The 12,683-nt window shown below is 48.2% G+C and overlaps 1 protein-coding gene across 1 annotated transcript in view; it reads right to left on the bottom strand.

The window, feature by feature from the left end:
• CELSR3 (cadherin EGF LAG seven-pass G-type receptor 3) overlaps positions 1-12,683 on the bottom strand; it is a 256,060-nt gene that overhangs the window by 59,917 nt on the left and 183,460 nt on the right. The window contains exons 11-16 of the mRNA XM_077451691.1: positions 11,650-11,760; positions 11,294-11,462; positions 10,529-10,670; positions 9,573-9,693; positions 3,026-3,209; positions 2,619-2,720 (exon numbers count right to left, since the gene is read on the bottom strand). Coding sequence (XP_077307817.1) covers positions 2,619-2,720; positions 3,026-3,209; positions 9,573-9,693; positions 10,529-10,670; positions 11,294-11,462; positions 11,650-11,760 — 829 coding nt within the window. The remainder of the gene's footprint in view (positions 1-2,618; positions 2,721-3,025; positions 3,210-9,572; positions 9,694-10,528; positions 10,671-11,293; positions 11,463-11,649; positions 11,761-12,683) is intronic.

Raw genomic sequence — 12,683 nt, 5'->3', positions numbered from 1 at the left:
AGGAGTTTTATACCTGGCTAGTATGTTTCTTTAATTCAGAATTTTTCCACTCAAACTAACTTTAGTCCTGGATGGGCATAGTCCTTTAGGCAACAGGTTAGTAAGGAATGGCTGAAGGCTTTTCATAACTGAGCTGTAGGGAAAGGTTGGCAAAGCAGCAGAATTTGGGGGTGCTGGATGCAGGAGAATTCATCAAATTAATTGTACAGGAAAACCATACAGCGTGTAGTAATCAGAATGTCAAATCCTCACCTGATCCTCTTATGCCTGAATAATGGAGGGGGAAACAGGACACAAGGTGGAGAGGAAAAATACTCATTAAAACCACACAGTGGACCCTCATTGTCACAAACTGTTGATCTGTAAGGGTTCTCATTAAACGCATATTATAACTGTAGTAGTGTTAGGAACCAAAGAAGTACAGAAGAGACAGGGGAAGGCAAGGAGTAAGAGGAGATGGGATGATAGAGTTAGGGGTGGAAAAAAATGGAAACTAACTTAAAAGAATAGAAGGGTAGGGGAGGATGTGAAGTAAGGTAAAGGAGAGTGAATGAGACAAGAAGGTAAGGGAAAAGACCGGAGGGGAGAGGAGAGGAGAGGGAAAAGGAGAGAAGAGGGGAGAGGAGAGGGAAAAGGAACGAAAAAGAAGAGTGGAGGGGATGGGAGAGGACAGAAGAGGGGAGGGGAAGGGAGTGGAGAAAAGAGGGAAAAGGAGAGAAGAAGGAAAGGGAGAGAAAAGGAGAGAGGAGAGGGAAAAGGAGAGAAGAGAAGAGGGGATGGGAGAGGAGAGAAGAGGGGACGGGATGGAAGATGAGAGAAGAGGGAAAAGGAGAGTAGAGGGAAATAGAGAAAATAGGAGAGGAGGGGAGAGGGGATGGGAGAGAAAAGAAGAGGGGGAGGGGATGAGAGAGGAGAGAAGAGGGGAGGGGGGGGAGACGAGAGAAGAGGGGAGGGGGTGGGAGACGAGAGGGGAGAGGAGAGAAGAGAGGAGGGGATGGGAGAGGAGAGAAGAGGGGAGGAGATGGGAGAGAAAAGAGGGGAGGGGAGGGGATGGGAGAGAAAAGAAGAGGGGAGGGGATGGGAGAGAAAAGAAGAGGGGAGGGGATGGGAGAGAAAAGAAGAGGGGAGGGGAGGGGGTGGGAGAGGAAAGAAGAGGGGAGGGGATGGGAGAGGAAAGAAGAGGGGAGGGGAGGGGGTGGGAGAGGAAAGAAGAGGGGAGGGGAGGGGGTGGGAGAGGAAAGAAGAGGGGAGGGGATGGGAGAGGAAAGAAGAGGGGAGGGGATGGGAGAGGAAAGAAGAGGGGAGAAGAGGGAAGGAGGGGAGGGAAAATGAGAGGTTTGAGCAGATAAAAGCAAAATAAAGGAAAGAGGATAAAGGAAGACAGAGAGAAAATGCTATCAAATTCAATAGAAAAGAAAGGGGAGAGTAGAGTAAGAACTGATGAAAACAGAAAAAAAGAGAGAGAAGACGAATGGAGACAAGAGTATGATAAGAAAAGGGAGAGAAGAGGAAAAGAAAGGAAATGGGAGCCCGAAGATGGGATAAGAGCAAACAGAAGAGGCAAAGCATAGACAAGAAAGGAAAGGGGAGAGAAGAAGGAATAGGAGAGGAAAGGGAGGAGAAGAAGGAATAGGACAAGAAAGGGGAGAGAAGAGGGGATAGGAGAGAAAGGGGCAGAGAAGAGAAACAGTAAAAGGGAGGAGAAAAAAGGGAAAAAGAGTGGAAATGAGACTTAAAGGGAATAGAGAGTAGAAAAGAAAGAGGAGTAAAAGAAAAAGAATGGAGAGTGGGGAAGAAAGAAGCGGAGAGGACAGGAGAGGGGAGTAGAGAAAAGGAAAGAGGAGAAGAAAGCACAGTAGGCAAAAGGGGAGAAGAGGGAAGAGAGTGGTGAGAAGAGGAAAGGAGAGGGGGGCAGATTAGAAGAAAGAGGAAAGCAAGTGGAGAAGGGAGAGGAAAGGAGAGGATGGAAAGAAGTACACGAAAAGAACAAAGGGGGAGGAATGGAAGGGGAAGAGATAAGATCAAAAGGAAAAGGGGCTAAAATGGATGAAAAGAAGATAGGAAAATAAAAAGGAGAAAAAAGGAGAGAATTGGGACAAAGTATTTAAAGAAAATGAATTCTGTGGGTGAGTAAAGGGATATAAATGAATGGGTGGGAGAAGAGAAAGATAAAGGACAGAATATCTGAGTGCCAGGTACGACTCCTCGGTGTAATCTCGAGGACTGGTCACGCGGTAATAAAACAGTAGAATATTTTTGAGTCCACATCGCCATAAAAGAAACAGCGGCTCAGGAGGCGCTGTGCTTCACACTAACAGGTTAACGCATTACCTGGCGTCTTACAGAACAGCACAGTAAAAAGCCGCAGGGCTTCTCTCCAGCTCCCTGATCGCAGACTGACAGCGGAGCATAAACAAGGTAGGCAGCAGTCAGCAATGTTTAGCAATGTTCTGCTCAGAGTCTGGCGTACATTGCTGGAAATATTTGCAGTGAAATGCTAATTTGGATCAATCTGTTGAGCGGTGGACAGATTTTGTCTGGTTCTCAGTCTGGAGGAGGAGGATGACACGGCAGACTCTAAAACATTTTTGTCGGGATTGCAGCCCTGCTTTACTTACCCAAGGAGCCCTTCGGACAGGGAACGGCAGCAGGGAGTCGGGATTTTGTCCTTGGCCACCAAACCCCCGATGTCAGTGTTTTGGGACAGCCATCGTATATCACTATAAGGCAAAAGGGATGCTGATTACTGATCACATTGCTGTTATGTGACATCATCTGCTGCTGTGTACAATTCCACCAATCGACATCAAGCATTTTACCAGGGAACGTCTGCTTATATGTCATTCTCTGATCTATAATTTTACTCTTTTATAGATTTACCATTACTAGAGTCCGCTCTAAGAAAAAAACAACAACCTCTAGTGGGCTCCTTTAAGCAAGGGTGACGTTACTAAGCCTCACCGGCACAACAGCCCCCTTATCCCTGCAGACTTCCACCCTCTCCTCTCCATATTGCACATCTCACCTTCACAGCCACTCGGCGAGACCTCAGCAAACGGATTGTCACAGCTGTTGCACTGGCGTCCAATCACTCCAGGGCGGCAGAAACACTGTCCGGTATCTAGATCACATGACCTTGAGGAGGAGCCAATAGGGTAACAGTCACAAGGCAGGCAGGTGTCGCTTCCCTTGGGGCGGTAATGAAACTCCTGAAATAAGAAGACATTAAAAACTGACGGATGGGAAAAACAGGGGTTTTATGGCTAGTGGCAACATCATGAAGAACAGGCCTTCTCAACCAAGGTTCCTCCAGAGCTGGTCAGGGGTTCCTTGAAAATGTAGCACTTGTGGTTTGATCTTCTCTCTGAATGTGCCTGCATAGCTCTGAAACAAACACCACTCAGCAGAGTCAGGAGCATTGGGGCAGTGGAGCTTTTTTTTTTCATTTCATTACTCAGGTAACCACACCAATTATGAGTTGTCTGTAAGAGGAACATTGCTCCCACTGACTACCAATGTAAGAAACAGACTTCCCAATAATCCCCAATGTAGGGACCATTCTTCACACTGACCCCCAATGTATGCAACATACTTGCTACTGACCATCAATGTAAGACCATTCTTCCCACTGATCACCAATGTAAGGAGCATTCTTCCCACTGATCACCAATGTAAGGAGCATTCTTCCCACTGATCACCAATGTAAGGAACATTCTTCTCACTGATCACCAATGTAAGGAACATTCTTCCCACTGATCACCAATGTAAGGAACATTCTTCCCACTGATCACCAATGTAAGGAGCATTCTTCCCACTGATCACCAATGTAAGGAACATTCTTCCCACTGATCACCAATGTAAGGAACATTCTTCTCACTGATCACCAATGTAAGGAGCATTCTTCCCACTGATCACCAATGTAAGGAACATTCTTCTCACTGATCACCAATGTAAGGAACATTCTTCTCACTGATCACCAATGTAAGGAACATTCTTCCCACTGATCACCAATGTAAGGAGCATTCTTCTCACTGATCACCAATGTAAGGAGCATTCTTCTCACTGATCACCAATGTAAGGAACATTCTTCTCACTGATCACCAATGTAAGGAACATTCTTCTCACTGATCACCAATGTAAGGAACATTCTTCTCACTGATCACCAATGTAAGGAACATTCTTCTCACTGATCACCAATGTAAGGAACATTCTTCCCACTGATCACCAATGTAAGGAGCATTCTTCCCACTGATCACCAATGTAAGGAGCATTCTTCCCACTGATCACCAATGTAAGGAGCATTCTTCTCACTGATCACCAATGTAAGGAGCATTCTTCCCACTGACCACCAATGTAAGGAGCATTCTTCCCACTGACCACCAATGTAAGGAACATTCTTCCCACTGATCACCAATGTAAGGAACATTCTTCTCACTGATCACCAATGTAAGGAGCATTCTTCTCACTGATCACCAATGTAAGGAACATTCTTCTCACTGATCACCAATGTAAGGAACATTCTTCCCACTGATCACCAATGTAAGGAACATTCTTCTCACTGATCACCAATGTAAGGCCGCGTACACACGGGCGGACTGTTCGCCCAACCTTGTCCGCTGAACAGTGTTTGGGCGGACAGTCCGCTCGTGTGTGGGCTTTCAGCGGACAGTTTCAGCGGACAGTTGGACGGACAAAGTCTTTCGGAAATCCCGAAAAACTGTCAGCTGAAACTGTGTTTGAGCGAACAGTCCGCCCGTGTGTGGGCCTGTCCGCTGTACTTTCGAAATGAGCGGACTGTTCCCGCTCGGAAAGTCCGCCCATTTAGAGCGCGTGTACAGGTAGGCGGGGCCCGCGAAGGAGACGTCGCGGGCTCCGCCGCCTGGAATGGGCTTAAAGGGGAACCCCAACGCCGAAAAAAATCGGCGTGGGGGTTCCCCCAAAGTCCACACCAGACCCTTGTCCGAGCACGCTACCCGGCCGGCCAGGAAAGGGGGGCGAGCGAGCGCGCCTCCCCCTCCTGAGCCGTACCAGGCCGCGTGCCCTCAACATGGGGGGGGTGCCTTGGGGAAGGGGGGGCCGCGCGGCCCCCCCACCCCAAAGCACCTTGTCCCCATGTTGATGAGGACAAGGGCCTCTTCCCGACAACCCTGGCCGTTGGTTGTCGGGGTCTGCGGGCGGGGGGCTTATCGGAATCCGGGAGCCCCCTTTAAGAAGGGGGCCCCCGGATACCGGCCCCCCACCCTATGTGAATGAGTATGGGGTACAATGTACCCCTACCCATTCACCTGTGAAATAAAGTACAAAAAAAACACAACACAGGGGAAAAAATATTTTATTGCACAGCTCCGGGGGTCTTCCGTCTTCGGGGGTCTTCTCGCCGGACTCCTCCGCTATGTGTGTGTAGCTCTTTTACTAGCGGAGGAGTCCGGCTTTCTTCCTCCCCGCCGCCGGCCTCTTCTCCCGACTTCGGGGGTCTTGTCCCCCTCTTCGGTTCTTCTGCCGGGCCACCGCGCCTTCTTGTAGCTCTTTTACAGGCGGTGGCCCGGTCTTCTGTCGCCGCTGTCGCTGTCGCCGCCTTCCGTTCTTGTTCTTCTTCTTGTTGTTCTTCTTCTTCTCCAGGCGATGTTGACACGTCGCTCCCTCCGGCCGGAATGCCAGAGCCGCGCTGTGCGGTCACTTATATAGTGACAATGGGGCGGTGTCACATGGTATATGTCACATGGGTTGGTCACATGGGTTGATGTCACATGGGGACTATGACATCGTAAGGGGGCGGGGTCACCATGTGACCAACCCATGTGACATATACCATGTGACACCGCCCCATTGTCACTATATAAGTGGCAGCGGAGCGTGTCCCTGGCATTCCGGCCGGAGGGAGCGACGTGTCAACATCGCCTGGAGAAGAAGAAGAAGAACAAGAAGAAGAACAAGAACGGAAGGCGGCGACAGCGACAGCGGCGACAGAAGACCGGGCCACCGCCTGTAAAAGAGCTACAAGAAGGCGCGGTGGCCCGGCAGAAGAACCAAAGGCGGCGACAGAAGAACGGAAGGCAGCGGCGACAGAAGACCGGGCCACCGCCTGTAAAAGAGCTACAAGAAGGCGCGGTGGCCCGGCAGAAGAACCGAAGAGGGGGACAAGACCCCCGAAGTCGGGAGAAGAGGCCGGCGGCGGGGAGGAAGAAAGCCGGACTCCTCCGCTAGTAAAAGAGCTACACACACATAGCGGAGGAGTCCGGCGAGAAGACCCCCGAAGACGGAAGACCCCCGGAGCTGTGCAATAAAATATTTTTTCCCCTGTGTTGTGTTTTTTTTTGTACTTTATTTCACAGGTGAATGGGTAGGGGTACATTGTACCCCATACTCATTCACATAGGGTGGGGGGCCGGTATCCGGGGGCCCCCTTCTTAAAGGGGGCTCCCGGATTCCGATAAGCCCCCCGCCCGCAGACCCCGACAACCAACGGCCAGGGTTGTCGGGAAGAGGCCCTTGTCCTCATCAACATGGGGACAAGGTGCTTTGGGGTGGGGGGGCCGCGCGGCCCCCCCTTCCCCAAGGCACCCCCCCATGTTGAGGGCACGCGGCCTGGTACGGCTCAGGAGGGGGGGGCGCGCTCGCTCGCCCCCCTTTCCTGGCCGGCCGGGTAGCGTGCTCGGACAAGGGTCTGGTGTGGACTTTGGGGGAACCCCCACGCCGATTTTTTTCGGCGTTGGGGTTCCCCTTTAAGCCCATTCCAGGCAGCGGAGCCCGCGACGTCTCCTTCGCGGGCCCCGCCTACCTGTACACGCGCTCGAAATGGGCGGATTTGCCTCCTCCTTACGTGGGCGAGTCCGTTCATTTCAAAAGTTGAGCGAACTGTTTGGCAAACAGTTTGCTGAAACAGTCCGCTCGTGTGTGGGCAAGTCCGCTCATGCAAATTTTGAGCGGACTGTTTGCCGAAACTGTTTGACGAACAAGGTTGGGCAAACAGTCCGCGCGTGTGTACGCGGCCTAAGGAGCATTCTTCTCACTGATCACCAATGTAAGGAACATTCTTCTCACTGATCACCAATGTAAGGAACATTCTTCCCACTGATCACCAATGTAAGGAGCATTCTTCCCACTGATCACCAATGTAAGGAGCATTCTTCTCACTGATCACCAATGTAAGGAGCATTCTTCTCACTGATCACCAATGTAAGGAACATTCTTCCCACTGATCACCAATGTAAGGAACATTCTTCTCACTGATCACCAATGTAAGGAGCATTCTTCTCACTGATCACCAATGTAAGGAACATTCTTCTCACTGATCACCAATGTAAGGAGCATTCTTCTCACTGATCACCAATGTAAGGAGCATTCTTCTCACTGATCACCAATGTAAGGAACATTCTTCTCACTGATCACCAATGTAAGGAACATTCTTCTCACTGATCACCAATGTAAGGAGCATTCTTCCCACTGATCACCAATGTAAGGAGCATTCTTCTCACTGATCACCAATGTAAGGAGCATTCTTCTCACTGATCACCAATGTAAGGAACATTCTTCCCACTGATCACCAATGTAAGGAACATTCTTCTCACTGATCACCAATGTAAGGAGCATTCTTCTCACTGATCACCAATGTAAGGAACATTCTTCTCACTGATCACCAATGTAAGGAACATTCTTCCCACTGATCACCAATGTAAGGAGCATTCTTCCCACTGATCACCAATGTAAGGAGCATTCTTCTCACTGATCACCAATGTAAGGAGCATTCTTCTCACTGATCACCAATGTAAGGAACATTCTTCCCACTGATCACCAATGTAAGGAACATTCTTCTCACTGATCACCAATGTAAGGAGCATTCTTCTCACTGATCACCAATGTAAGGAACATTCTTCTCACTGATCACCAATGTAAGGAGCATTCTTCTCACTGATCACCAATGTAAGGAGCATTCTTCTCACTGATCACCAATGTAAGGAACATTCTTCTCACTGATCACCAATGTAAGGAGCATTCTTCCCACTGACCTTCAAGGTAAGCAGCATTCTTTCCGCTGATCATCAACGTAAAGGACTTTCTCTCATTTGCCAAAAACGTAGTGGACTACCAATGTAGTGTGACTAACGTACCATCAGGTGTCCATGTAATCATTTTTAACAGGGGGTTCCCTGAGACCTGAACATTATTTCAAGAGTTCCTCAAAGGTAAAAAGATTAGGATAGGCTGTTTTAGGCCGTAGCAAGATCCAGTGTTGCCTTTAATGCTACTCCTACTGCTACTACATAGCACAGTTAGTGCCCCTAAGCGAAGTTTAATCCATGCATATTATAATCAGAATGAAACTTTATGCTCCCACCATGCCAACATTGTTGATTTGGAATGTGTTGTACTTTAGGTTTTTATTGCCCTCCATGCCCCCACCCTGAAGATTCACTCTCTCTCTTTGTCACGATAACCACTTTCACTTCCGGTGGTAAAACCCAACATTTTTTTAGCTGTCACCATAGTAGGAATAGAGGGGAAATCTTCCAATGGGGACACCTGTTAGAGACAAATTTCCTTCACTTTGGAGAGATTTTCTTTTCACTTCTTGTCGTGTCTATGATACAGGAAGTAAAGAAAACTCCTTTACCAAAGAAAAACATTTTTGTTTTTCAGTTACTTAACCACTTCAGCTTTCAGCACCGTCACACTTTGAACGACAATTGCGCGGTCATGCAATTGTACCCAACACTGTAGCCAAATTACATTTTTTATCATTTTTTTTCACACAAATATCGATTTCTTTTGGTGGTATTTGATCACCACTGGGTTTTTTATTTTTTGCTAAAAAATAAAATAAAAAAAGACAGAAAATCTTGAAAAAAAAAAACGTTGCTGTGAGTAAATTTTGTAAATAAGTAATTCTTCTCCTTCACTGATGTGCGCTGATGAGGTGGCATTGATGGGTACTGATAGGCTGCACTGATGAGGCAGCACTTATGGGCACTGATGAGGTGGCACTAATATGCCACACTAATGAGCACTGATGACTTGCCACTGATAGGAGGCACTGATGGGCGGCACTGAAATGCAGTACTGCCTGGTATCATTGATGAGCACTAATTGGTATCATTAATGGGCACTGATTGGTGTCACAGATCAGCACTGCTGGGGCTGCAAGATAATCAGGGCACTGTGAGGAGATGCTGCTGATCGGCTCTCCTCACCTCACACTCTGTCACTGTGAGGCGAGAAGAGCCGATAAACGGCACTTTCATGTCTACATGTGATCGGTTTTGACTGGACGGAGGCAATCACATGGGTAAAGAGCAACGCCATTGGCTCTTTACTGAGACTGGGATCAGGACGTGGTGTGACTGTTGCCCACGAGAGCGGTGACACTAGGGCAATGTCATATGACTTCACCCCAGAATGAGAGGGGATCCCGCCCACCCTCATTTTACTATATGGCGGGTGGGAGGGGGTTAATGTCAGTTTATAACTTCATGTTCACCTAAAGACAGCCAACAGGGCGATAATGTCAATAATTTCCCTGCGGAGCAAAGAGTAGTCACCCTGTTACAGGAAACTGAGTCGGTGTTCCTCCATACCTTGCAATGACAGTGTCCATTTGTTTTATTGCAGTTTGGATCAAAGCCCTTATTTACGTCACAGTTGCACGGTCCGCAGGTTCGATTCCCCCACCATCCTTTGGGACAATGGTGATCCATCCTAAGGGACAAATTACAACACATCATTATTTCCAGGCTCCTTTCCTTTCTGAAATTGCTCACTCTGCTTTCACTGCACACTGTGAGCTTCTTACAATATGCATTACATGCTGCCCAAGTCAGATAGAGCCTGCCTCATTTCCTGGCTGGGGACAGCACCATCTAGCCCTTTCTTCCACAGCCCAAACTGCCCCTGGCTTGCACCATTCATTCAATGGGCATCAATTTCATGAACAGCCGAAATGCGCTGGATATCTACCAGGCTATACCTCACCATTTTTTGACAATGATAACCTTTTATGCTGATTTACTGGAGTGCTGATTTTTCTCTATGGGGAAATCCCCCAGCCTGAGCACCCAGAATCCGGAGTTTCAGATCACGATAGCAGTTTTAGTGCTCTCACCTGTTCTACTTTATATAATAAGGCTTTTGAACCCAAACACAAAGATGTCAAAAGCAGAGCTCTGATGCCCCACTTCCCCCCTCCCCACCACCAACACTCCCCACCACCATCCCTACCACAACCACCATCCCCTCACCACCACCACCATCCCTTCCACCACCGCCATCCCCTCCACCACCGCCATCCCCTCCACCTCCACCACCATCCCCTTCACCACCACCACCACCCCCTCCACCACCACCACCATTACCATCCCAAACACCACCGTCCCCTCCACCACCACCACCATCCACTCTGCTCCACCCCCACCACCATCCCCTCTACCACCCCCTCCCCCACCACCTTCCGTCCATCCAATGCAGGCACCTCAATGGCCGGTACAAGGGCACCTGCTATAATAATGTTTCCTTCACCTATAATGAGTCATCTTACCTGTGCTCGCAGTATCTTCCATAGTGGCTCCCAGTACACTCACAGGTATAACCTAGGGGGGAATTTGGCTGATGACGGCACAGACCCTTATTCTCACATGGATTCAGCTGGCAAATGTCCACACAATTCTCTCCAAAATAACCTAGAGAGGAAAAATAAATAAAAAGCTCCTTTTTACATGAGCCTAAAGTAGGAATAATCCCTAGGGACCTAATCACACTACTGCACTGCTGTGACGGATGTCATTGGTGAGATGTGGTGCCATTCATTAGAAAGGGCACACAAATGCGCCTTGCTGATAGACTGGTGCTGCAGCACAGAGCAAGGCCTTTTACTAAAGTGCATTACGGTGTGCTGCCAATAATGGTGAATGCACGATTTTTGGTTTGAATTTTCAAATGAATGGGCTCCTCTAACGCAACACACATTGTGAGAATAAGTCCTTGTTGGATGACATTTAGGTTTCTGAAGCACTTGTGTATCATAAACAATTGCCATTTTTTTTTTAAATATATATATATATTTTTAAATCCTTTTCACATTTTATTTCTGCTGACCTCCTTTACCCTCTTTCAGACACTTCCTGTCCACATGCACTTGCTCCGGTGTCAGCTACATATCACTGCTTTGGGCCAACTGATGGTGACAACAACATCCCTTGCTTGTTCAATGAGTGTCAATGAGTGGACACGCACTCTTCACACTCACATCCCACCATCAAAAGAATTCCCATAATGCTTGTACATAACCCATTGAGTTACATACCTGGGTTGCAGACACAAGTATGTCCCAGCCATGTGTCCAGGCACGAGCTGTTCCCCATGCATGGGTTGGGATCACATGCACTCTGAACGCTGCAGCCGGTTTTAACATTCAAGATGTTGCTGGGTTTGGGCAAAGTGATCCCACTCGATGTCTCTCCTAGTCGGAGGCCCTACAAGGCAACAAAGATGAAGAAGCTAGTTAGCAAATGCCATTTAAAAAAAAAAAAATAGAGTGTGTTTAAAGCATTTTTTTTAATGTAGTTTTCAACAGAGTATGGAATGTGTTGTGTAACATTGAGAAAAACAAAACAAAACAGATAGGACTTTCAACCAACACTTTTATACCATCTTCCTCACCTGTATACAGCCTTCTAGTCCATTCTGTACCTCCTTGGCTCCCATAATGCCTCCAACGTAGAGGTGCTTCACTCTCAATCCATGCAGCTCATTACCAACACTGACTGTGTCCTAAGGAATAATAGGGACAAGCAAAACATTATTAGTTCTCATGCCATGACATCCTACACTCACAGTATATCCTCAAAGGGGTTGTAAACTCTCAAGGTTTTTCAACTTAATGCATTCTATGCTATACACCAGGCATATGCAATTAGCGGACCTCCAGCTGTTGCAGAACTACAATTCCCATGAGGCATAGCAAGACTCTGACAGCCACAAGCATGACACCCAGAGGCAGAGGCATGATGGGACTTGTAGTTTTGCAACAGCTGGAGGTCCTCTAATTGCATATCCCTGCTGTAGGGTGAAAAACCTTCTGTGATGCAGCAGCCTCCCAGAGCCCCCCTTTAACTTACCTGAACCCAATCTTTCCAGCGATGGGGATGAGCACACCAGCTCCAGCCGGTGTCTCGGGTCCTGATTGGATAGATTGATCTCAGCGCATCCATTGGCTCCCGCTGCTGTCAATCAAATCCAATGATGCGTGAGCCGGGGGCGGGGCCGAGTCCTGCTCTCTGTGTCAGTGGACGCAGCAACAGGACACCGGAGCAAGCCCGCATGAGTGCCCTGGGGGAGAGCGGCTCTCCCAAGGGGCACTTGAGAAAAGGAGGAGCCAGGAGCACTGCTGAGGGACCCCAGAAGAGGAGGATCGGGACTACTCTGTGCAAAACCAACTGCTAAGGGGAGGTAAGTATGACATGTTGGTTATTTAAAAAAAATTATAATGAAGCTTTATGTATCCTTCAAGTCTTCTGAATGGCACCGGCATCATTCAACCTGAAGACTGAGGACATCATGTGGTGAAAAGCAATTACTGTGGGGGGACAGCGCCGTACAGGAGGTGAGTTTTGTAGGCAAAGCTAGTTAAAGGATATGTAAAGCTTTGTTTTTTTTTTTAAATAACAAACATCTCATACTTACCTCCTCTGTGC

The sequence above is a fragment of the Lithobates pipiens genome, unplaced genomic scaffold (assembly GCF_037356315.1).
Source record: "Lithobates pipiens isolate NorthernLeopardFrog02 unplaced genomic scaffold, aLitPip1_a1.2 Scaffold_23, whole genome shotgun sequence".
Lineage (NCBI taxonomy): Eukaryota > Metazoa > Chordata > Amphibia > Anura > Ranidae > Lithobates > Lithobates pipiens.
Note: the sequence above shows the minus strand (reverse complement) of the source record. Positions and strands in the feature narration are given on the sequence as shown.